This window comes from Microcaecilia unicolor, chromosome 6 (genome assembly GCF_901765095.1).
Source record: "Microcaecilia unicolor chromosome 6, aMicUni1.1, whole genome shotgun sequence".
Classification (NCBI taxonomy): Eukaryota; Metazoa; Chordata; class Amphibia; order Gymnophiona; family Siphonopidae; genus Microcaecilia; species Microcaecilia unicolor.
The window spans coordinates 61,571,932-61,597,421 of record NC_044036.1 but is presented as its reverse complement, the minus strand read 5'-3'; the positions used below and the strand labels follow the sequence as shown (position 1 = coordinate 61,597,421).

The 25,490-nt window shown below is 44.9% G+C and overlaps 1 protein-coding gene across 1 annotated transcript in view; it reads right to left on the bottom strand.

Moving 5' to 3' along the window:
- Positions 1 to 22,726, bottom strand: part of SPATA1 (spermatogenesis associated 1) — a 52,544-nt gene extending 29,818 nt beyond the window's left edge. Inside the window, exons 1-7 of the mRNA XM_030205779.1 lie at positions 22,557 to 22,726; positions 20,575 to 20,622; positions 16,603 to 16,709; positions 8,504 to 8,621; positions 2,001 to 2,054; positions 1,360 to 1,876; positions 357 to 507 (exon numbers count right to left, since the gene is read on the bottom strand). Coding sequence (XP_030061639.1) covers positions 357 to 507; positions 1,360 to 1,876; positions 2,001 to 2,054; positions 8,504 to 8,621; positions 16,603 to 16,709; positions 20,575 to 20,616 — 989 coding nt within the window. The 5' untranslated portion in view covers positions 20,617 to 20,622; positions 22,557 to 22,726. The remainder of the gene's footprint in view (positions 1 to 356; positions 508 to 1,359; positions 1,877 to 2,000; positions 2,055 to 8,503; positions 8,622 to 16,602; positions 16,710 to 20,574; positions 20,623 to 22,556) is intronic.
- Between the last annotated feature and the right edge of the window lie 2,764 nt (positions 22,727 to 25,490).

The window sequence follows — 25,490 nt, the reverse complement described above, 5'->3', positions numbered from 1 at the left end:
TACTCTCTCCACTACGGCTTTGTGTTCCCTGATCGCCCCTTTTGCTCCTCGGTCATCTAGCGGTCCAACCGATTCTTTTGCCGGCTTCCTGCTTTTTTCCTGCTTTTTTCTCATACTTTGGGCATTAATATATACTACTTTCCAGATCCTGCCCCTTTTTCTCATTTGTTAGTAGAATAATGTATTTGATTCTGTAGCTATTAGAAATGTTATAATAGTTTGTACTATGACATATGCTTTGATGTTCCCTACCTTAAACTCTTCCAGGTGTAAGTGAGTTATAATGACTGAGTAAATTAAATTAAATACAAACTAAATATCAACAAAATGTTTCCATGGATATTAGTTACCATTACCTGTCCTTATTATGGGATGAGTATTCCAAATCTCTGTCCTCCAGCGATTCGGGAATTCCAGAATCCCCGGTAGAATTTCTTCCCCTGGAGGTTTTGGCATCATTTAGAGTGCTTCTCTCAGTAGTATTTCTGTTCACAGCAGGAACCTCTTCTGGGTAACCAGAGCAAACATCATCATTCAAAATACAAGTATTATAACAAACAGTTAATCAAAAAGCAGAAACCACACTATTACACAGTAGAAATGTATGGTGAAATCTAAACTAAGTATCTCTCCAAGCTGCTGCACAGGGCCATACATAGTGTGTATGTTTTTTTTTTTTTGGGGGGGGGAATAGGGGCTGCTGTAAATATCCTGCCCCCCACTGTGACACCTGAGGTCTGGATTTCCAGAATCTTGTGCACTAGAATGAGGGCTGGATAATGAAACAGATCTGGTCACATTCACTTCTAATCTAAAAGTAAGTTATACTAGGCAGCTATGCTGCAAACCTCCCCCTTCTCCCTCCTCTGTTTTATAATGCTAGGGAACCAACTGCTCCGGGCTCCTATCAGGGAAGGTGTGGAGCTGGAGGTTGTAGAGGGCAGCACCAGGAGTCTGCATCCAGTAAGAGGTTTACATGCAAGAAGTCAAATAACTTTCATATATTTATATATACAACTTCCAGTATATGGGGTCAGTTACTTATTTTTACCTCCTAAAAGACAGCACTATAGACCTCTACGTGAGAATTTCTACACAGTAAATTTTAAAGTCAGTTCTTCTGAAACATTACTTAAAGGTTAAAATTAAAAGATCAGTGCTCTGGCAGAAAGTCATTCTTGATTTTCTCTGACTGGTATTCGGTTTATGCTGTGCGTTAAAATAAGGAAGGAAGATGGCCTGTCTTCAGAGAATTTAGATATCATAGATTAGAACCAAAAAATGAAAAACAATCTAAACCAAAACATTTTCTTTTCTCATTATAAAACGTTCACAAAAAGGAATCATAATAAACAGTACTTTTTCTCCCGACTGGACGTTGAATTTCCTGAGCCTCCTTGGTCTGGTCCTGTCCTGGATTATTCTTCTGTGGATCATGAGTTTTCTGGGTCTCCTTGGTCTGGTCCTGTTCTGGATCTTTCCAGAATGGATTATGAGTTTTCTGGGTGTCGTTAGTCTGGTGTTGTGCCAGATTCTTTCTTTGTGGACTGAGAGCTTCCTGGACCTCTTTAGTCTGGTTAGATTCAGGATTCTGACTCACTTTCAGAACCCGAACAACCTCCTTCTCCTCCCTACTCCAGAGGAAAGCCTCTTCTTCCTCATCCTGTCCAAAAGGAATTTTCTTGCGACTTGGAGTAAGCACAGTATTTCTTCCAGATTCCTGTCTTGAAGGATTCAGACTTCCTGGTCTGATAGGAGATGTGTAGAATCCAGTATACTCTGCATTATAATGCTGTCTCTCCGGAGTGAGAGAAGATACATAAATACTCCCCTCGTGCTCCACTCCGGGGAGCAAATATATTTCTGGTTCCAAAGCCTAAAACATAAAGGAAGCCAGCCAATTAAAATTTACATCTGTTCTTTACAAATTTGTTCAAAGTCTCTGTAAATTTGGCATTGTGCAAATAAAAGTAGTGTTGTTTCTGTAACACAATACGTACATATGGTGGAGCAAATGACTTGAGTTTCAATTCTTGCTCTTGTTGTGCCTTCACCTAGGAGAATAAAAATTGAAATGAACACAACATCAAACAATTTGTAACATATTTTACGTTCCTTAATATGCTCAAGAGGGTATTTAATGTGTCTACGATTACAATAACAGGGGCTAGTGGGACAGGAGAATTAATCTATAACACCTTCCATCATCTTTTTATGATATGTCCCACAGGATCTCACTCCTGCCCCACGACATTTCCAGCCTGTTTGTTCCAGAAGGAATGATGTGATTCTTTCCAAAGGCTGATATTTTCTAGATGTGTATCAGTTAAAGCTGACTTTAAAAATGGTGCCACTGAAGTCCTCCTATGTCACCATGGAGACAAAGGTCCTTGGAAAAAATAGTTCTTAACTGATAATTTTCTTTCTATTAGTTCAACAGATCAATCCAGAGACTTGTGGATTATGCCCATCTACCAGCAGGTGGAGATAGAGAGTACATCAGAGCTCTGCCATATGTGCTAATATGCAGCTGCTTTCAGACAGTATCCTCTGGATTCTATATGGATCACCACAATTTGAGCACAGATCCCAGATCCGCATGCACACTATTTAGTTAATGAGCCATTAACAATCAATAATTGGTGTTAATTAGTGTTAATCGGCAGTCAACTGTGCTTACGCACAGATCTTCCGTGAGCCCTATTCTATACAATTTACACCTAAATTTTATAGCACACAACTCAAAAGGGGGCATTGGCCATGGGAGGGACATGGGTGGGTTGGGGGTTTCCCAGAAATTAGCATGATGTTATAGAAAAGGTCATTTAAATGCACTCCATTGCCATTAGTTGTGTGTCAGCATGTACACCAGGTTTCAGCAGGCATAAGTGCCACACCCAAAATCAGGCGTGAGATCTGCGCTAAACTAGTGGAGGAGTAGCCTAGTGGTTAGTGCAGTGGACTTTGATCCTGGGGAACTGAGTTCAATTCCCACTGCAGCTCCTTGTGACTCTGGGCAAATCACTTAACCCTCCATTGCCCCTGGTGCAAAATAAGTACCTGAATATATGTAAACCGCTTTGAATGTAGTTGCAAAAACCTCAGAAAGGCGATATATCAAGTCCCATTTCCCTTTCCCTTTCTATAAAGGGTGTTCCACACAGAGCGCCCTTTGCAGACTATCAGTTTAGCGCAAATTTTCCTGGCACCGAACCTTGAGCACTACTAACGAATTTCCCCCTATACCTCTGTTTCCAGCAGGTGGATGAACATATCCTGTGCGGCTCTGGTTCAATTTGTGGATGCTTGCTCCTGGCTATTTTTTTTTTTTACTGAGCACAGTTGAGCTGGGGGTTCTGCTTAGGAGCCAATTCAGTCAAGTTATTAGAACTAGCCTGTTTCCTATGTCAGTCCTCAGAGAAAAAAAAGAAGCATGTGTTGAATTCTGGCAGAAATTCTGTCTTAGTACCTTCCGTGTGGATCTAAGTAACTGTGATACAAAAACACAAAAGACAACAACAAGAAGTAATTCTATAACAGCATGTCTGTTTCTGGTGCTGACTTTTTTTTTATGGAATACTAGTGAAAGAGGCCAGAAACATGCATAAATGTAAGATACGATCACTTACACTAGTCCTATAGCTACTATAAATGCCTACACCTAGGTGTATGATAGAACATGTGTAAATTATAGTATTCTATAATGTACATGTGTACTCTACCCATGCTCCACCCATATACATGTCACAGTTGTGCCCAGGTTCCTGGCTCACAGTCACCGCGGTCCCCGGTGGTTAGACCTGGGGAATGCAGTGAATTGATGGTTTACCATTTCCCATGTTCCAAAAGATATGCTGGTCTGGTCCGGATCTTCCAGCCCACCAGATTGTTTTGGGAGTTTTTTGGAACTAAGCAGTACCCCTACCTGGAGAACTCCTTTGTGGGCTGCCTTTATTAACCACCTGGGAAGGTTCCTAGTTGCCTTGCAACAGAGGTCCTCAAAGGAGTTTCATTTGGTGAGAGTTTGTTGCACTGCTGCTGTGATATTTGCTGATTCTGGCTTTGACCCTGCTTGTCCCTCGGTTTATTCTTCTGTCTGCTGCCCGCCCTGACCTGTCTTGTTTTCTGATTTATTCTGCTGCCTGCTGCTTGCCTGGAACCCCGGTGTGTTTCTGGAAGTTTCTTGCTGTTCGCCAGCCGGCTGCTGTTTCCTGCAGTTCTGCCTTCCAGCCCTGTCTGGTAAGTCCTGTCGGCCACCTGCACTCTGGAGCTCAACTCTTGAGGAACGGTGGCTAAGCACAGGTGAAGTTTGGGCTGAGTTCCTGTCCTGTCTGCTCCAGCTTGAGTTGCCTTGGCTGCAGTCTCCGCCTAGAAGTTCCAGCCCTGGATTTGCTGATACGCCTGTGTTGCCTTGTCTGTGTTTGGGTGATTCTCCTGCCACTGCCGCCCCACGGTTGTGGCCCAAGGGCTCACTAACCCCAAAGATCCTTGGGAGACGTGACAATACACACACCAGCAAAGTACACATAATCAAATCATGGCAAGTACTTTTGCACTAGTCTGTATTCTATAAGAGGCCATTTACACAAATTCCTGCCACCTAAAACTAGGCAGCTCTTCACAGAATTACCCCTATGTTCAAAGAAGCAGTTTCAGGAGAGGAAGTGTTAAGAATCAAGAATAGGCAATCTGCATTTCAGGACTGCAGACACCCAGGGGCTGATAATCGGCCAGCATGAGGCAGCCCACATAAGTGCCACGGTCAATGCTGACCCCAGATATTCAATGCCGAGCCATTTCTCGAGACCAGCACTGAATATCCAGTTTCATTTTTGGCCACCAGAAATTAACTGGTTAAGATGATACTCAGCACTAACCAGTTAAGTTCCTAGTGGTTAAAGACAGGATTGCTATTTCTACAGTCCTATTTAACCGCTTAACTCGGTGCTGAATATCGGCGCAAACTGGCTATATCTTAGCCAGATAGCCACTATCCCCCAGATTCTATATAGTGTGCCTAAAGATCTGCGTCGAAATAGGCAAGGATTCTATAACAATGCATGTAATTTAACAAGCTTAACAAGCTAATGAGTACTGATTACAGCACTTAACAAGCAATAATGAGAATTAATTGGCACTGATTTGAATTTAGGCGCACAACACGATAAGTGTATTCTGTAACGATGTGCGCCGAACTCCTAACACGAGCAGGCAAAAAGGGGCACGGTTATGGGTGGGGAAATGGGTGTTTCGCGGACATTCCAAAATTTACACGTATTTTTGGCGCCACAGCGTCTGTTTGAACACAGCTGCGGCTTTGCTTATCCTTAACTCTGCTCAATTTAGAGACATTTTATCACGGCACTGTGTGTAACATCTTCCAGCTTCAAGTACTGTTGTATTTGACCCCTGAGGCAGGCTGATGTTTCCGTCGAAACAAAGTCCCGTGTCGGGTCTCTTCTGGTGCCTTACTAAAGAACACTTTTGACAACACTCCCCATGTGGAAGTCAGTGGTTTATCATTTACTCCTTTGATTTCTTTGGACTCTGGTAGAGGTTACTTTCCTGTTCCCCTTTGGACTTCAGGAAACAAGAGCCATTTTGCCAAATCATCTCATCTTCCTTTATTGCGGGGGGGGGGGGGGGGGGGGGGGGGGAGGAGGAGAGGATGATTCTAAACTGAAAAGAAAGACAGTTGTCCTAAAAGGCCTTTTTCATTTCTAAAGTCAGACACTGAAGCAAACAGCTTGGAACTCCTTGTGAAAGGGCTGCACTAAGAGCCTGAGCAAATATTTACTCATGATGCAACCTGCACAGGAGGTTGCCATGATCCTTAGTACGGTCAACAAATCAACATGCTTTATCAAGCACAGGTAAGAAGAGAAAGGACAATGCACTTAGCTTCTGCAGACTCCTCTTAAAACAAAATAATTATATACACAATTAGGAATAAAATATACTCATTTGACTATCAAAGACATTTTCCATTTCTTTTCACTGTTTCATTTCCACCTTTGCTGGGGAAGGGGTATCATGGCTCAGCTTACTTTAAGGAGTCTGTTAAGTTAAAACTGTTCCCTAGTACCTCAATTACGCCCTCTACAGCCCCCAATAACATGCAGCAACCCCAACACCCCCAATTACAACCAACAACCCCCCCGACACCCCTGATCACATCCGGCAACTTACCGGATCCAATCAGCAGATAAATCTTCCCCCAAACCCGAACTCCACCCACAAGGTATCAACGGAAACCCTACCTTTCCACACCCCAGGGACTTATCCAGAGGTGATCGGTGATCGTATAGTGATTCCCCTCCACTCCCGCCCAATCCAGTTCGGGGAACTAAAACAGTCTTCTGCCTTTTTCTTATTACAGTATTTCCATCTTTGTCTTTCTGTCTCTTCTGTGCTAAATGGATTACTGGCATTCCTTTCTACCCGTTATTAGATTGTGAACCACTTTATAGTGGAAAGCACTGATAGGTGGTATAGTAAGATTTCAATAAACAACAATAAAATGGCTGTGATTAGCCCTGGTGGTAGTCTCATGGCACTACTGGCGGAGGGGTAGATATCCTTCCATATAAGGAGACAATCTCCCAAAAGCAATTCAGGTTACCCAGTTTGAGGACGGAGGTTGTTCTTTCTTGTTTACTTTGATCTGGTGGACTGCAAAATTCCTTTGTTCTTGTACATTTTTACATTTGACATTTGTTTATAGTTATACTGCAGCAGCAAAGATATGTAAACGAGGCATCCGATCCTCAACAACAGAAACTGGCTTAGTAGCCTGGGCCAATTCTGTTCCTCCAGTCTGTGACTGTACACAAATATGCTGCTTTTGAATTTGTCTTTGAATAGAATATTTTTTGCAGTTGTTTATTTTATCCATTTTTTTAATGGAGATAATTTATAAGGGACTTTGAGTGTATAGAATACCATTTTATGCCCAAAATAGGCTGTTCTGAAATTGTCTAAGGATGTATGTGCAGAAGAGGAAGGCACACAGAAATATAGTACCTGCTTTTACATGATATATGCATAGGCCGTACTGCAGATGGAGAGTCGGTGTAGCAGGTACAGGAGTGGCGCTTATGAATTTGTTTCAGAAAATACATACATATGTGCTTATTCTTACCAGCACATATATGCACAAAATGACAGTTTCCTCAGAGCAGGGGTAATCATCTGTGCCTACCTTCCCTAAAGTAATTTTATAAAGGTACATACATTTCCTATCTAGATGCCCTGTTAATGTATGTTCTATATTTTTAAGCACGTGAGTAAATATTGAGCCGGCAGCAATCAGCAATTTTATAAAAGCTGATTCCCATAGGCTAATTTAGACCTGCTTAGCTATGTGGATGCTGGCAATGAATATCAGCCAGCACCATCATAATTTCCAGGTAGCGGCCTGACCTCCTCCCCCCCCCAAAAAAAAACCAGCATCTCTCTCCTGATAACACCCCTTAAGAGCTTATTCCCCTCCCAATAAACCTTCCCAAGAGCAGCATCTCATGATCAGCCCTCCCTCCCAAAGATCATCCAGCTCCCCAAACCTTCCCCCGCAACAGCTTATCCCATCTTGCTGGATGTCTCTCCTTCCCTTGGCAGTTGGTAGCCCAGTGGCATAGGCTTTCCCAGGATCACAAGGACAGTGGTATTTTGCTCTTCCACTTGGCAACCCAGTGGCAAGAAGAACATTTTAAGTGCCTTGAATTTTTCCATCCCCATCTGTGAATGTTCAGGAGCACTGTTGTAAAACACTAGCCACACTTCAGAAGTTGTTCAACTCCTGTACATGAAATACACAGCATCTGAGTGTGCTTGTGAGCCTTACCAATAGAGCACAGAATGAATCAGGATGTACCAACCAACTCCTGACTATTCAATGCTGGCAGCATGAGGAAAAACACAAACATCTACAGATCATGAAATGATAATTTACTGAGAAAGCTCTTGCCCAGTAATGGCTAAAATAAACCAAAAATAGTATTTATTTATTCCAAGACTATCTGGTGCTCCTAATGCAAACTCTTCACACACACACACAAGTAGAAGAGCAGAATTTGGGGATAGCAGTGTAGCAACAGTGTGGTAGAAGAGCAGCACTTAAAGGCTACTGGGAGTGTAGCAGTAGGCCTTTCAGTGCAAACACACACTCAAGCCCTAATGCGTCTCATTACCCCCCTTCCAACAGGAGGTTAGCGTCGGAGGAGGCATGACATAACAGGCCTAAAGCAAAGACCTGTGCTTTAGGTCTGTTTATTTTGAGTTTATTATTTTATTATTATTAGTTTATTTTTGCCACAGTCTCGGTCCAAGTACAGTGGCAAAGATTGCAGGCTGAGTAGGGGAAGGGAAAAGGGAGAGAAGCTGGACATGGAGGTGCAGCCTGGGGGGGGCATGGAAGATGAAAGGCTGGACACCTTGGGAGGGGTAAGGAAGGGGAGATGCTGGACATGGAGGTAGAGCTGGAAGAGACAAAGATTTAACTTACCACCGCTAGACTTCTTCCTACTGACTTCAGAAAAAGAAACTTATCAGCAACAGTGTCTTCAATCAAGAACTCGCCCAACCGCTCTCTCAGCACGCACAGTTTAAGGTCAGGGTTCACCCTAAAACACCAGAAACCATTTCTCTATTTGTGATGTCCAAAACAGGGAAGCTACTAAGGAATCATTGAATGTTTATAATTAGGGCGTCTGATTTTAGGTTTTTAATCAATAAACACCGATAAAACACCCAGTGCCAACTGAAAAGGTTGTAATGCCCAACATATGGAACTTGATTTCAGTGTTGCTAGCTTATACACATTGGGCCATGGCAGGCAGTACAAAAGGTACCTGTGGTTTCAACTTCATTGTGTTGCCAGCGTCTCACTTCAGATCTGAGTGACCGGTACTACCGCCATGCCATGAAGAGCCACTGACTGCTGTGAATAGGGTGGGGGGAAATCAGCCATATTATGTCACCCTGTCCTGCCAGAAGAGGACGTAAAGCCCCAATGGGATCAACAGGTGCTATTGAGGCAGAGAAGGAGGTAAGTTGTTAAGAAGGTGCTGGGGATATATATATATATATATATATATATATATATATATACAGTGGTGGAAATAAGTATTTGATCCCTTGCTGATTTTGTAAGTTTGCCCACTGACAAAGACATGAGCAGCCCATAATTGAAGGGTAGGTTATTAGTAACAGTGAGAGATAGCACATCACAAATTAAATCCGGAAAATCACATTGTGGAAAGTATATGAATTTATTTGCATTCTGCAGAGGGAAATAAGTATTTAATCCCTCTGGCAAACAAGACCTAATACTTGGTGGCAAAACCCTTGTTGGCAAGCACAGCGGTCAGACGTCTTCTGTAGTTGATGATGAGGTTTGCACACATATCAGGAGGAATTTTGGTCCACTCCTCTTTGCAGATCATCTCTAAATCATTAAGAGTTCTGGGCTGTCGCTTGGCAACTCGCAGCTTCAGCTCCCTCCATAAGTTTTCAATGGGATTAAGGTCTGGTGACTGGCTAGGCCACTCCATGACCCTAATGTGCTTCTTCCTGAGCCACTCCTTTGTTGCCTTGGCTGTATGTTTTGGGTCATTGTCGTGCTGGAAGACCCAGCCACGACCCATTTTTAAGGCCCTGGCGGAGGGAAGGAGGTTGTCACTCAGAATTGTACGGTACATGGCCCCATCCATTCTCCCATTGATGCGGTGAAGTAGTCCTGTGCCCTTAGCAGAGAAACACCCCCAAAACATAACATTTCCACCTCCATGCTTGACAGTGGGGACGGTGTTCTTTGGGTCATAGGCAGCATTTCTCTTCCTCCAAACACGGCGAGTTGAGTTCATGCCAAAGAGCTCAATTTTTGTCTCATCTGACCACAGCACCTTCTCCCAATCACTCTCGGCATCATCCAGGTGTTCACTGGCAAACTTCAGACGGGCCATCACATGTGCCTTCCGGAGCAGGGGGACCTTGCGGGCACTGCAGGATTGCAATCCGTTATGTCGTAATGTGTTACCAATGGTTTTCGTGGTGACAGTGGTCCCAGCTGCCTTGAGATCATTGACAAGTTCCCCCCTTGTAGTTGTAGGCTGATTTCTAACCTTCCTCATGATCAAGGATACCCCACGAGGTGAGATTTTGCGTGGAGCCCCAGATCTTTGTCGATTGACAGTCATTTTGTACTTCTTCCATTTTCTTACTATGGCACCAACAGTTGTCTCCTTCTCGCCCAGCGTCTTACTGATGGTTTTGTAGCCCATTCCAGCCTTGTGCAGGTGTATGATCTTGTCCCTGACATCCTTAGACAGCTCCTTGCTCTTGGCCATTTTGTAGAGGTTAGAGTCTGACTGATTCACTGAGTCTGTGGACAGGTGTCTTTCATACAGGTGACCATTGCCGACAGCTGTCTGTCATGCAGGTAACGAGTTGATTTGGAGCATCTACCTGGTCTGTAGGGGCCAGATCTCTTACTGGTTGGTGGGGGATCAAATACTTATTTCCCTCTGCAGAATGCAAATAAATTCATATACTTTCCACAATGTGATTTTCCGGATTTAATTTGTGATGTGCTATCTCTCACTGTTACCAATAACCTACCCTTCAATTATGGGCTGCTCATGTCTTTGTCAGTGGGCAAACTTACAAAATCAGCAAGGGATCAAATACTTATTTCCACCACTGTATATATATATATATAGCCAGCTGGAAGTGAGACTAGGCAGACTAGGGTAGCAGTTCAGGGGGGGGAGTAAACAGTGGCAGCAGTTAAAGCAAGACAATAGATCTTAACCAGGAGTGTAGCTACGGGTGGGCCTGGGTGGGCCCAGGCCCACCCAATTTCACCTCAGGCCCGCCCACCCAAGCGCACACACACTGCAGCAGCCTAGCGACCATGGGTCCAGGGCAGAAACGGCACCTGCTCTGGCTCATCTGATGATAATCTCTCCAGATTCGCAGCGGCGAACTGGCGGCAGTAAAAGCATAAAGCAGCCAGGCTCCTCGACTCCATCCTTCGCTTCCCTGCCCTGCCCTCTCAGCGTCCCGCCTTCCTCTGATGTCATTTCCTTTCGGGCGGGCGGGACGCTGAGAGGGCAGGGAAGCGAAGGACGGAGTCGAGGAGCCTGGCTGCTTTATGCTTTTATTGCCGCCGCCCGCCAGTTCGCCGCTGTGAGTAGAGAAGGAAGGAAGCCATTTAGAAAATCTCTGTTTCTACTCCCCCGCGCAGCCATCGCCGTTCACTCAAAACACAGCAAGCAACCCGAGCTGCTGCCTGCATCCACGTTGTTGTTCTTTATTGTTGGTAAGCATGGGAAAGGATGGGACTGGGAGGGTTGGTGAGCAGAGGGAAGGATGGGTCTGGAAAGGGGGGGTGAGTACAGAGTATGGGGAATGGGGGACTAATGAAGTGGGTGAAAGATGGGGGAGGAATTTAGGAGACTGGGTAAGGGAGAGACAGAGGGGGGAATGGGAGTGCTGGAGAGGGAATGAGAGGGAGATGGTCAAAGGGGAGAGAGGAGAAATTGCTGGACATGGAGGGGAGGGCAGGGGAGAGAGGAGATTTGCTGGATATGGATGGATAGATGGATGGATGGAGGGAGGGCAGGGGAGTTGCTGGACATGGGTGGATAGAGGGGATGGCAGGGGAGAGGAGAGTTGCTGGACATAGGTGGATGGAGGGGAGAGGAGAGTTGCTGGACATGGATGGAGGGGAGGGCAGTGGAGAGAGGAGGGTTGCTGGACATGGGTGGATGGAGGGGAGGGCAGGGAGAGAATTGTTGGACATGGATGGAGGTGAAGGAAGGGAAGACAGGAAGGAGATGCACATGGATGGAGGGGAGGGCAGGGAGAGAATTGTTGGACATGGATGGAGGTGAAGGAAGGGAAGACAGGAAGGAGATAGAAGAAATTCTGGACATGGATGGAGGGGAGGGAAGACAGAGGAAGGAGATGTACATGGATGGAGGGGAAGGGATAGAGAAGAAATGCTGACATGGATGGAGGGGAGGGAAGAGAGAGGAAGGAGATGATGAGGAAAAAGGAAGAGAAAGGAAAAACTGCACATGGATGGAGAAAATAGGCAGAAGCTGGATCCACTGGACAGTCAAGTCTGCGGAGGACCCAGCTTTTACTTACGGATGTAGAGCAAGAAATGAAGAAGAAAGGAGGAAAGTAAAGAAATAAATGGAAAGGAAGCCCTGGAAACGGAGTTAAGAGGACAGATAGCAGCAGAATCGGATACTGGGCCAGCATGATAAGAAAAACAAAGTCACCAGACAACAAAGGTAGAAAAAAAAATCATTTTATTTTCATTATAGTGTTTGGAATATGTCCACTTTGAGAATCAGGTGCTCAACATTAAAAGTTTATATTTATTTACTTATTTATGGCATTTTATCCCACATTAAACATGAATTAGATTGGAACCTGGGATCATTTAATTTTATTTTTCCTGGCGAGAGTAATGCATTGCCTCCCCCCCCCCCCAGGCTCTCTCCCCAGCTATAGCCAGCTCTGCAATTTTGAGGGGAGGTGGGGGGGCGCAGAGGTGGACCAGGGAGAGAGCCTGTTGTTAAACATTTACCAGCAAACCACTGTCTAGTGCCCACCCATCCAACCTGTTGGCCCACCCAAAAATTGACTTCTGGCTACGCCACTGATCTTAACAACCACACAAATCAAAAATCATCAGTGAATTCTGTAGGGAGGGTAGGCAGTTGGCAATTGCCCTCATTACTTAAAGTATATACACTTACATAGTAAAAAGAAAGTGTAATATTTAAAATTATGAAAGCCAATTGTGCATTTTTACAGCAGCATTCTGGAGGGGGTGATGTTAGAGCACTCAGGATTGTTGAGTGTAATTATCAAAATCTTGGGGTGCACAAGCTTGAAGGTTCACCTAGGGCACATAATACCCTTGCACGGGCTCTGCCTGGCTGAGTTTTTGCTTTTCACTTGCCTCCGCTCCGAGTGGCAACTGCTTCTGATTGGGAGCAACTGCGTACATGCCCCACCCACTGGCCCTGGTGGGAAGCAATATACTATAGTGTAGACCTAAGCCCAAATTTTGTCCACCCATGGTTTACAGTGTTTACAATGGATGTGTCACACTACTTTATTGCTTTTCCATATACAGGTCTTGAATGGAATGAAGGAGTAGCCTAATGTTTAGAATAGCAGGCCGAGTAAAAGGGGAACATAGTTCAAATCTCACTACAAATCCTTGTGATCTTGAGCAAATCACTTAACCCTCCATTATCTCAGGTACAACTCCCTCCATGGACAGCAAAATACCTACTGTACTTGAATGGCTTGCGATGTATAAAAAATTAAAATAAACAAAACATCAATATGTTCCTGTAAGGGAGTGCATATGCCTTTCATTAATTCTGGGCAACTAATTAGTAGTGGGAGATTTGAAAGGTGTCGTTTTAAGGGAAGCTGCAGCAGGAGTCAGATGGAAGTACAATCATTAGGAAACTGAAAGAGACCAGAGTACAGAAAGGCAGAAACCTAGAGGATGCTATGGGAGCTCAGAGTTCACACCAGATAGCCTAAAAGCCAAAAGACTGGTAGGAAGTGTAAATTTTAAGAAGCCTGATATTCAGCCAGTGGCTGCCAGCATTTTGTAAAATGTCGCCAGCTGGATTAGCCCTGGATATTCAGTGCCAAGCCATGGGCTAATGCATAAAGATAAGACAGCTATTTATATGGTCCTATCTATGTGTTAAACCTGGCCGCCCCAGCACATCCCTGACGTAGCCAGCCTAAAGATCAGTGATAACTGGTTAAATGCCACTGAAAATTACCAATTAATCGCCAACAAACGAGTTAACTGGTCAGCGGCTGTTCCCAGCTAACTTGCTCTGAATATCGGCCGGACTGCATTTAATGACATCTGAGAAAAACACAAACCCCCTTAATGCTATAACTCGCATCAGAGGTGCCAATAATTAGCATTTATGCACATAAATGTTAGGTGCTATTCTATAAAGTAGATGCCAATGGGGCTCATTTTCAAAGCACTTAGACGTATACAGTTCTATAGGTTTAGAGTTACCATATGTCCGGATTTACCCGGACATGCCCTCTTTTTGAGGGCATGTCCGGGCAACCAGGTGGGTTTTGCCAATCTGCCCGTTTGTCCAGATTTCTGGAGAAACGGGCAGGCTGGTGGGCGGGCCATCCTATAGGACAGTGCCCTGGTGGTCTAGTGACCTCTTCTGCCTTCGGGGCAGGAAAGAGCCCCCTTTTTCCTGCCCAGATCGCTGCCCTGCATGCATCCTTCCTGTTGCTGATCCTCGGCGCCGATTCAAAATGGGCGCCGAGAGTTGAAGTGACCTCGCAAGACTTCAACTCTCGGCGGCCATTTTGAATCAGCGCCGAGGATCAGCAACAGGAAGGATGCATGCAGGGCAGCGCTCCGGGCAGGAAAGAGGGGGCTCTTTCCTGCCCCAAAGAGGTCACTAGACCACCAGGGCAGTAGTAAGGGGAGGGGGGGCAACGGGGTATGTGACAGGGGGGAGGGGAAATGTGACAGGGGGGGCGGAATGAGGGTGCGACAGGGGGCGGAGCGAGGGCGTGAAAGGGGGCTGCGTGTGTGGTGGGGGCAGGGCATGTGTCCTCCTTTTTGGGGGACAAAATATGGTAACCCTATATAGGTTATTACAGAACTTTGTAAGTAAATGCTTTGAAAATATGCCTCTGGAGAGAAATACATCTAGACTGCGCTCCATCTTAAGCTCTATCGGACTGATGACCTTCAGGAAGGGGGATTTATAGTGTGGGAGTTGAGCATCTTTTGGCAGGGTCAGGGAGGTTTCTAGCATGGCTTTGTACCAAAGAGTGATGGTATAACATTTGTACTTCATGACCCATGTTTATATTTACAATTATTTTTTTTGTTTGTTTTTGTTACATTTGTACCCCGCACTTTCCCACTCATGGCAGGCTCAATGCGGCTTACATGGAGCAATGGAAGGTTAAGTGACTTGCCCAGAGTCTCAAGGAGCTGCCTGTGCCGGGAATCAAACTCAGTTCCTCAGTTCCCCAGGACCAAAGTCCACCACCCTAATCACTAGGCCACTCCTCCACTCCACTTCCTTGTTTAACTGGAGGTTTTTTTCAATACATAATAAAATGTAATAAAAACTTAAAAAAAAAAAGAAAAGAAAATACTTTCAATGTCAGGTGGAGGGGCATAATTGAACGGGGACGACCATCTCTAAGGGCGCCCATCTCTAAGGACGTCCCGGCGAAGGGGCGAGGAAACTTGTATTATCAAAACAAGATGGGCGTCCATCTTTTGTTTCGATATAATGGTCGGGGACGCCCAAATCCCTACATTTAGGTCAACCTTAGAGATGGCCATCCTTAGAGATGGTCGTCCCCGGTTTTTGGCGATAATGGAAACCGAGGACGCCCATCTCAGAAACGACCAAATCCAAGCCATTTGGTTGTGGGAGGAGCCAGCATTTGTAGTGCACTGGTTCCCCTCACATGCCAGGACACCAACCGGGCACCTTAGGGGACACTGCAGTTGGCTTCATAAATTGCTCCCAGGTGCATAGCTCCCTTACCTTGGGTGCTGAGCCCCCCAACCCCCCCCCCCAAAACCCACTCCCCAGAACTGTACAACACTACCATAGCCCTAAGGGGTGATGGGGGGCACCTATATGTGGGTACAGTAGGTTTCTGGTAGGTTTTGAAGGGCTCACATTTACCACCACAAGTGTAACATGTAGCGGGGGATGGGCCTGGGTCCACCTGGCTGAAGTGCACTGCACCCACTAAAACTGCTCCATGGACCTGCATACTGCTGCAATGGAGCTGGGTATGACATTTGAGGCTGGCATAGAGGCTGGCAAAAAAATATTTTTTAAGGTTTTTTTTAGGGTGGGAGGGTGTTGTGACCACTGGGGGAGTAAGGGGAGGTCATCCCCGATTCTCTCCGGTGGTCATCTGGTCAGTTCGGGCACCTTTTTGATTCTTGGTTGTGAAAAAAAATGGACCAAGTAAAGTCGGCCAAGTGCTCATCAGGGACGCCCTTCTTTTTTCCATTATCAGCTGACGCCGCCCATCTGTTAAGCACGCCCCAATCCCGCCTTCGCTACGCCTCCGACACGCCCCCAGGAACTTTTGTCGTCCCTGCAACGGAAAGCAGTTTAGGGCACCCAAAATCGGCTTTCGATTATGCCGATTTGGGCGACCCTGAGAGAAGGACGCCCATCTCCCGATTTGTGTCGAAAGATAGGCACCCTTCTCTTTCGAAAATAAGCCTGATAGTGCTCAACTACAAGGGGGATATACATGTGGGCAAAGCATGGGCAGGCCATGTCCCAACTTATAGAATACTACCAATTGTGCGTGTTGCGTGGCGCACTTTGGTGCGTCAACTTACATCAGCCATTGACCTGCTGTAAGTGGGCGTACCTAAATTCTGACACACCAGTGCGGCTTTACACTAGTATTCTATAATGGCTTAGGCCCGCCTAAGTGCCATTATAGAGTTGGTGCTAAGCGCACCCCAATGTGAAACCCACCAAGTTAATACGATAAACAGTTTCAAGGTGTAATACTTACCTTATAAATCCAGCAGAAATAAATTTATTAACTGCTTTGGTAGAAACTGTATTTAGCTTGGGGCTCCACAGTTCTTCTGGGACATAAAAAACATGAAGTTCTATCAGCTGAGGAAATCAAAAGCATGTCATTAGATATCCATACAATAGAATATATTATACAATTAAGTGACAATACAAATATGAGTTTTTAAAGCTATAAGATAACCATTTTACATTAGAATAGCCATGAGACATAAGGTCTGGGGAGGAAGACTTTTGGCTATTTTTGCTTTCAAACTATACACCTCAACATATTCTGAAATTTGCAGCTCAGCTTCTTCCATTTAAAATCCGCACTATGCCAGTGAAAATACATCAGTGCATAGCTTGGGGAGGGAGGGTGTTCTCAAAGACCTAGGATGCACATAAAATTCCAAAATAACTCTCCAGATACTGACCCCCCCCCCCCCCCCCCCCCGTTTACTAAGCCAGGCTAGCGGCTGCCGTGCGCTAATGCCGACACAGCCCATTCACTTTGAATGGGCTGTATCAGCATTTCTGAGCGGCTTAGTAAACAGGGGGGTGAGTCACAAAACCTCCATTACTTTATCAAACAAATTTGCCTCATGGCTCTGATTTATCAAAGGTTTTCCCATCTGCACAAGAGAAGACTGGAGGGTAGCCAATGTTACTCCGATTTTTAAGAAAGGTTCCAGAGGAGATCCGGGAAATTATAGACCGGTGAGTCTGACGTCGGTGCCGGGCAAGATGGTGGAGGCTATTATTAAGAATAAAATTGCAGAGCATATACAAAAACATGGACTGATGAGACAAAGTCAGCACGGATTTAGTGAAGGGAAGTCTTGCCTCACCAATCTAATGCATTTTTTTGAGGGGGTAAGCAAACATGTGGACAATGGGGAGCCGGTTGATATTGTATATCTGGATTTTCAGAAGGCGTTTGACAAAGTGCCGCACGAAAGACTCCTGAAGAAATTGCAGAGTCATGGAATCGGAGGTAGGGTATTATTATGGATTAAGAACTGGTTGAAAGATAGGAAGCAGAGAGTAGGATTGCGTGGCCAGTATTCTCAGTGGAGGAGGGTAGTTAGTGGGGTCCCGCAGGGGTCTGTGCTGGGTCCGTTGCTTTTTAATGTATTTATAAATGACCTAGAGATGGGAATAACTAGTGAGGTAATTAAATTCGCCGATGACACAAAATTATTCAGGGTCGTCAAGTCGCAGGAGGAATGTGAACGATTACAGGAGGACCTTGCGAGACTGGGAGAATGGGCGTGCAAGTGGCAGATGAAGTTCAATGTTGACAAGTGCAAAGTGATGCATGTGGGTAAGAGGAACCCGAATTATAGCTACGTCTTGCAAGGTTCCGCGTTAGGAGTTACGGATCAAGAAAGGGATCTGGGTGTCGTCGTCGATGATACGCTGAAACCTTCTGCTCAGTGTGCTGCTGCGGCTAGGAAAGCGAATAGAATGTTGGGTATTATTAAGAAGGGTATGGAGTCCAGGTGTGCGGATGTTATAATGCCGTTGTATCGCTCCATGGTGCGACCGCACCTGGAGTATTGTGTTCAGTACTGGTCTCCGTATCTCAAAAAAGATATAGTAGAATTGGAAAAGGTACAGCGAAGGGCGACGAAAATGATAGTGGGGATGGGACGACTTTCCTATGAAGAGAGGCTGAGAAGGCTAGGGCTTTTCAGCTTGGAGAAGAGACGGCTGAGGGGAGATATGATAGAAGTGTATAAAATAATGAGTGGAATGGATCGGGTGGATGTGAAGCGACTGTTCACGCTATCCAAAAATACTAGGACTAGAGGGCATGAGTTGAAGCTACAGTGTGGTAAATTTAAAACGAATCGGAGAAAATTTTTCTTCACCCAACGTGTAATTAGACTCTGGAATTCATTGCCGGAGAACGTGGTACGGGCGGTTAGCTTGACGGAGTTTAAAAAGGGGTTAGATAGATTCCTAAAGGACAAGTCCATAGACCGCTATTAAATGGACTGGAAAAATTCCTCATTTTTAGGTATAACTTGTCTGGAATGTTTTTACGTTTGGGGAGCGTGCCAGGTGCCCTTGACCTGGATTGGCCACTGTCGGTGACAGGATGCTGGGCTAGATGGACCTTTGGTCTTTCCCAGTATGGCACTACTTATGTACTTATGTAAGTTTCAAGTATATGTTTGTTTAATACACCGCACCAACGGTACAAGCCATCTGGGTGGTTCACAGGTTTACAATATCAGCAGAGAAATGAAAGAGACTACAATCATAATATGAAAGAGAATTAAAGGAAGAGAAAGAACATAGATAGGCAAAGGGCCAGGGGAAAATCAGAGGTCCACAGTAGAACATCTGTACATGTCTGGGGAAAACAGAGGTCCACAGAAGAGTGTCTATATACACTCCAACTCACCCAGTATCGGAGTAGGCATCTTTAAACAGAAATATCCTTAGGCCTGTACCCTTTAACTCTGTAACTGTAAGGAACTACCAAGCAGTGCTATAAGGTGATCTTATTACTCCTTCTCTACCTGAGAGTCAAGCATCCCATTTCACTGGAGCAATGTTATTGTACATCTCTGCACATATGTGCTGGCATATGGTCTATGTAAAACATTTGTCACTATCCAACGGCTTTCAGACCTAGATAATATATTTTGAAGAACTTTCACGGAAGCTTAGTCAATGAATGGATGCTCCATACTTGAACAGGTTGGTAGCCGTGTTAGTCCACTCTTAAAGGTTATCAATAGAAATCAAACAAAATAACACATGGAAAAGAAAATAAGATGATACCTTTTTTATTGGACATAACTTAAGCTAATCAGAAGTAAACTCCCAATACAGACTGAAAATAAAGAGAAGGGTACATTTCCCTGCAAGACATCCAGCTGAAAGCTATGCCAAAACATTTCACAGGACCCCACAGTCATTCACAAGGGAAAAATATTCAACATAAAGGAATCTTTCACATGCTCATCTTCCAATGTGGTATATATCATTCAGTGTAAAAAATGTAATGAAGGATGCTATATTGGAGAAACAGGCCAGATGCTTAAGACAAGATTCAATCTGCACAGACATCACATGAAAATAGCCGGTGCCAGTCAGGCCCCCACCCCTGTGGGCCAACACTTTACAAGACCAGAACACTGCACCAGTGATTTCACAGTAAGAATCCTAAAAGGTAACTTTAAAACAATACAGGAACGTAAGACCTTTGAAGTCAGAATGATTGAATATTTTGACACCCAACAGACAGGACTTATATATACTATCTGCTACCACATTTGCTTATTTCCGATCTGACGAAGAAGGGCAACCTTCGAAAGCTAATCAAGAAATGAATTAAGTTATGTCCAATAAAAAAGGTATCATCTTATTTTCTTTTCCATGTTTTATTTTGTTTGATTTCTATTCATAACCTTGAACAGGTTGAAAGAAAAGCAGAGGCTGCAAATTTTCAGGGATCTGAAGGAACAGATTTAATCCAGTACACAACAGAATGGGATTGCTTTGAGGAGTGGCTCGTATTTCATGTATTTGATTATGTGGCCAAATCATTCTTACACTGAACAGTGCCCTAGTATTTTTTTGTCTGTAAGTCATCAATAGCACTTTCAGAATTCACTGCAACAGAACAGCTCTGATTTACAGCTACTTGACTATGTAAATATTAACAATAGGTTCATGTAATTACTATGCACAAATATTTCAGAACAATACAAAGAGGGTTGGTTTCCTATTTACATTCCTCTACTAAGCAGAGGGACAGTTAGATAAATATTAAATACAAAGCATCATGTTCCCTAGGCAATATTACCATATAAACTAGACTTATGAAAGTTGCTTTCATACTTAATATATTTGTTAATAATTAAAAAATAATGATTTCTTGGAAAAAATAGCAATCAAGGGTAACTTTACAAAAATAAAATGCAGTATTAAATATTTCTAGCTCTCTTACCCCTGCTGTTGAAGGTCTGATTTGATTATATGACGTATTCATTGATACCTGTCCACGTTTAAAGAGAATGTAAAATGAGTATTTTCTTTGTTTGCATCCAATAATTTCTGAATAGCTGGGGAAATGGTCAGCTGTACTCTTTTTCTGGCTTGCAGTCCCCTTATTAGAGTGTTGAAGACCCAACAAGAGGTGTCATCAATCACATTCTAGCTCCAAGATATATTTCCAGTAGACTGGACACAAGCAAATAGTCAGCAAACCCTAGGCAGCAGAGGCAGGCCGAGCCCTTTCACATGATCACACCCTCCAGAAAATAGTATTCCATTGGCCAGAGTAACTTCATTATGTGAATTACATCATTATGGAAAGGTAATAAATAGAAATAAATCAAAACATAGAAAAGAAAATAAGAGGCTACCTTTTTAATTTTGACTAACTTAATACATGGACTAATATGGCTACAACATCACTTTACACAATCATTGTGGAAATAAATTAACTTTACATTTACACCAGGGGTTCTCAACCCAATGTTTGGGATGCACCCAGCCAGTTAGGTTTCCAGGAAACCCACAATGAATATGCATGAGATAGATTAGCATACAATGGGGACAGTGCATGCAAACTTACCTCATGCATATTTATTGGGGGTATCTTGAAAATCAGACTGGCTTGCTGGGTCCCAAGGACTGGGTTGAGAACCCATGATTTACACTCTTCTCATGTACTACTACTACTATTTAACATTTTAACATTTCTAGAGCGCTACTAGGGTTACGCAGCGCTGTACAATTTTACATAGAAGGACAGTCCCTGCTCAAAGAGCTTACAATCTAAAGGATAAATGTACAGTCAGTCAAGTAGGGGCAGCCAAATTTGGGCAGTCTAGATTTCCTGAAAGGTATAAAGGTTAGGTGCCGAAGGCAACACTGACGAGGTGGGCTTTGAGCAAGGATTTGAAGACGGGTAGGGAGGGGGCTTGGCGTAGGGGCTCAGGAAGTTTATTCCAAGCATAGGGTGAGGCGAGGCAGAATGGGCGGAGCCTGGAGTTGGCGGTGGTGGAGAAGGGTACTGAGAGGAGGGATTTGTCCTGTGATCAGAGGTTTCGGGCGGGGACGTAAGGGGAGATGAGGGTAGAGAGGTAATGAGGGGCTGTGGACTGAGTGCATTTGTAGGTAAGAAGGAGAAGCTTGAACTGTATGCGGTGTCTGATCGGAAGCCAGTGAAGTGACCTGAGGAGAGGGGTGATATGAGTATATCGGTTCAGGCGGAATATAAGACGTGCAGCAGAGTTCTGAACGGATTGAAGGGGGGATAGATGGTTAAGTGGGAGGCCAGTGAGGAGTAGGTTGCAATAGTCAAGGCGAGAGGTAATGAGAGCGTGGATGAGAGTTCGGGTGGTGTGCTCAGAGAGGAAAGGGCGAATTTTGCTGATGTTAAAGAGGAAGAAGCGACAGGTCTTGCCTTTTCAACAGAAGCCAGTTTTCATGCCTTCTCCTGGCTAATCCATCAATCAATCTTTTATATGTTTTTATTTTTTCTTTTCTTAAATGTGTCATAAAATTGGATGGATTTTGTACCAAGCACATTCCGGCTTTAATATCAAGTACAAAATAAAATCAAAGCAATAAAATCAATTTGAAAACAAAACTATGAATTCCTCGATGCAGCAAAATCAGAGCACCTGGTTTTCTTTGACAGCCTGAGAGAGATTCTGCAGCTGGTCTTCAGCGCTAACATACTCACATTAAAAAAAATAAAATAAAAAATCAAATCAGATATACTAAAACCTTTTCCCCATGTTGTGTCTATCAGGAAAATGCTTACTATACAGTGTCATGTCATCACAGCCTTCATAGTATTCAGTGAATTCTCTATGCCAGAAGTTTCTAACCAATGAGCCAGCAAATGAGACCTAGGTAAAGCCACTGCCACCCACATTTTTTTCTCCCTCCCAGAGGAAGTGTAGCATTGCTTCTTACCTGCTGCCTTGCTTCCGGCTACAGCCAAAGGGGCCCCATGTGGTTCTGACTTCAGAGGGCAGCTGGCAGGGGAAGTAGCAGCCGCAGCAGCAGGCATGCTGTCCAACACTACCTGCCAACTCAAAAGAAATACAGGAGGAGGAGGGAGGGAGACAAATGAGTGACTGAACAAGGTAGGAGGAAAAAACTAATGATTGCATCAAGGGTTGGAAGAAACCTGAATTTATGTGATCACAAGATTACCCCTAGAATCCCACTTAGTTCTGCTGATGATAAGAGAGGGAGAGATGAAGATCCCCTTCTCAGGCACAGAACAACTTGCTTTCTTTTACCCTCATCCAACAATGGGGCATTTAAGAGTAATAAGAGATGAGGCAGGTAACAGGACTATCAAAAAAATTCATTGCTCAAAGATGTGTGTGGTTGAGTCTGCTGCTAACTCACACACAAAAAAATGTAATAAATTAAAATAAACAATTAAATCAAACAAATGTATAATTAAATGATCAAATAAATAATGTTGGAGAACACTGGCACCACTCGACCCTTGCTTTCTCCAATCTCAAAGCGGCACTGCCAATCATCGGTCAAAGAAAAAAGCTCCTTCTCAACGCCCAGATTCAAAAAAATGATAATAAAAATTGTAGGAAGGCAAAAAAAAAAAAAAAAAAAAAGACAAACAAGAAAACATTTTTTGGCAAAACAGTACACAGGATGAGAATATACATTTATTAACTCATATGTTCCCTTACTCGTATAGAATTGAATTAAACAATTAAACATGTGCCGCACCATTTAAGATAGGTCATGGATGTGTGAATGTAGGCGTGTCAGTGAAACTGTACAGAAAAGGGGACATATTTTACAAGTTCATGGCTGCACCTGTATAGGGTTACCATACAGGGCCGGTCCTAGGGTTTCTGGCGCCCTCCTGAAGCCTATTAGCAGCGCCCCTACCCATCCAGGGGCGGGATCACTATGGCTCCGCCCCTACAGTAGCAAGCCAAACCACCACAAGGGTGGAGGTACACAAATTCCTACGAAAAGTAGAATCTGAGGAAAGGGGGAGTAGGAGGAGTAGGCTCTTGAGCAACACCAGTAGGCGACGTAGATAGGAACAATCTCTTTATTTAAATATACACTCGACTCAACACAGCCGTGTTTCGGCGCTACAGACGCCTTCTTCAGGAGTGACGTAGATAGGAACACGGCTGTGTTGAGTCGAGTGTATATTTAAATAAAGAGATTGTTCCTATCTACGTCACCTACTGGTGTTGCTCAAGAGCCTACTCCTCCTACTCCCCCTTTCCTCCGCCCCTACAGTAGTCACACCCCTTTTACTAGCCATGGCATCATTGAAAATATTACACCTGTCTTTCCTTCCCTTCCCTCCTCTCCATCCATACATCCATGTCCAACAATTCTCTCCCTGCCCTCCCCTCTATCCACCCATGTCCAGCAACTCCCCTGCCCTCCATCCATCTATCTATCCATATCCAGCAATTCTCCTCTCCCCGGCTTCCCCCCTCCATCCATCCATATCCAGCAACTCTCCTCTCTCTCCCCTGCCCTCCCCTCCATGTCCAGCAATTTCTCCTCTCTCTCCCTGGGCCCTGTCCTCCCATCCATGTCCATCTTTGTCCATCGATACTCCTCTCTCCCCTTCCCTCCTCCATCCATCCATATGAATGGAGGAGTGGCCTAGTGGTTAGGGTGGTGGACTTTGGTCCTGAGGAACTGAGTTCGATTCCCGACACAGGCAGCTCCGTGTGACTCTGGGCAAGTCACTTAACCCTCCATTGCCCGCCGCATTGAGCCTGCCATGAGTGGGAAAGCAAGGGGTACAAATGTAACAAAAATAAAATATCCAGCAATTCTCCTCCCTCCCCTCCATGTCCAGCAATTTCTCCTCTCTCCCTGGGCCCTGCCCTCCCATCCTTGTCCATCGATGCTCCTCTCTCCCCTTCCTTCCTTCCCTCCTTCATCCATCCATATCCAGCAATTCTCCTCCCTCCCCTCCCCTCCATGTCCAGCAATTTCTCCTCTCTCCCTGGGCCCTACCCTCCCATCCATGTCCATCGATCAATGCTCCTCTCTCCCCTGCCCTCCCACTCCCATGTCCACCTGCCCACCCTCTTCTCTGGTTTAAATCTTGTGTTTAAATTTACCTCTGACGTCGCAGCAGCTGCACAGCATCAGTGAAAGCGCTGCTGCCGACGTCTCCCAGCCTTCCCTTCACTTGTTCGTTCCCTCAGTGTCCCGCTTTCTTCTGACGTCATTTCCTTGTGAGGACGGGACACTGAGAGGGAACAAACGAGCAAAGGGAAAGCTAGAGATGTCGGGCAGCAGCGCTTTCACTGACGCTGCGCAGCAGCTGCGACATCGGAGGTAAATTTAAATACAAGATTTAAATGCCCCAGGGTGGCGCGGGTACTGGAGCAGGAAACCGAAGGCAGGGCTGCTGTCGGGGTTCGGGAGCTGAGGTAAGCGGCGAGGGTAAACATGGTGTGGTGGCGCCCTCCAGAGGTCGGCGCCCTCCTGCAATGCTTACCTCGCTTACTGGGTTGGACCGGCCCTGTTACCATATGTCCAGTTTTACCCAGACACGTCCTCTTTTTGAGGACATTGTGGGACGTCTGGGCGGGATTTTCCAGCCTGCCCATTTGCCAAGGTTTGCGGACAAGCGGGCAGGCTGGAATCTCCCGCCCCGGACGTCCCACAGTGTCCTCAAAAACAGGACAAGAAAGTCACCCATTTGCTACCGGCGCCGCTTCAAAAGACTACTGACACTTCAAGCGGTGACCTTACGAGACTTCCAGAAGTCTTGTGAGGTCACTGCTTGAAGTGTCAGCAGCCATTTTGAAGCTGCACCAGCAGCGAGCAGGCAGGCAGCGGCATCCCCGGGCAGGAAAGAGTGAGGTCCTTTCCTACCCC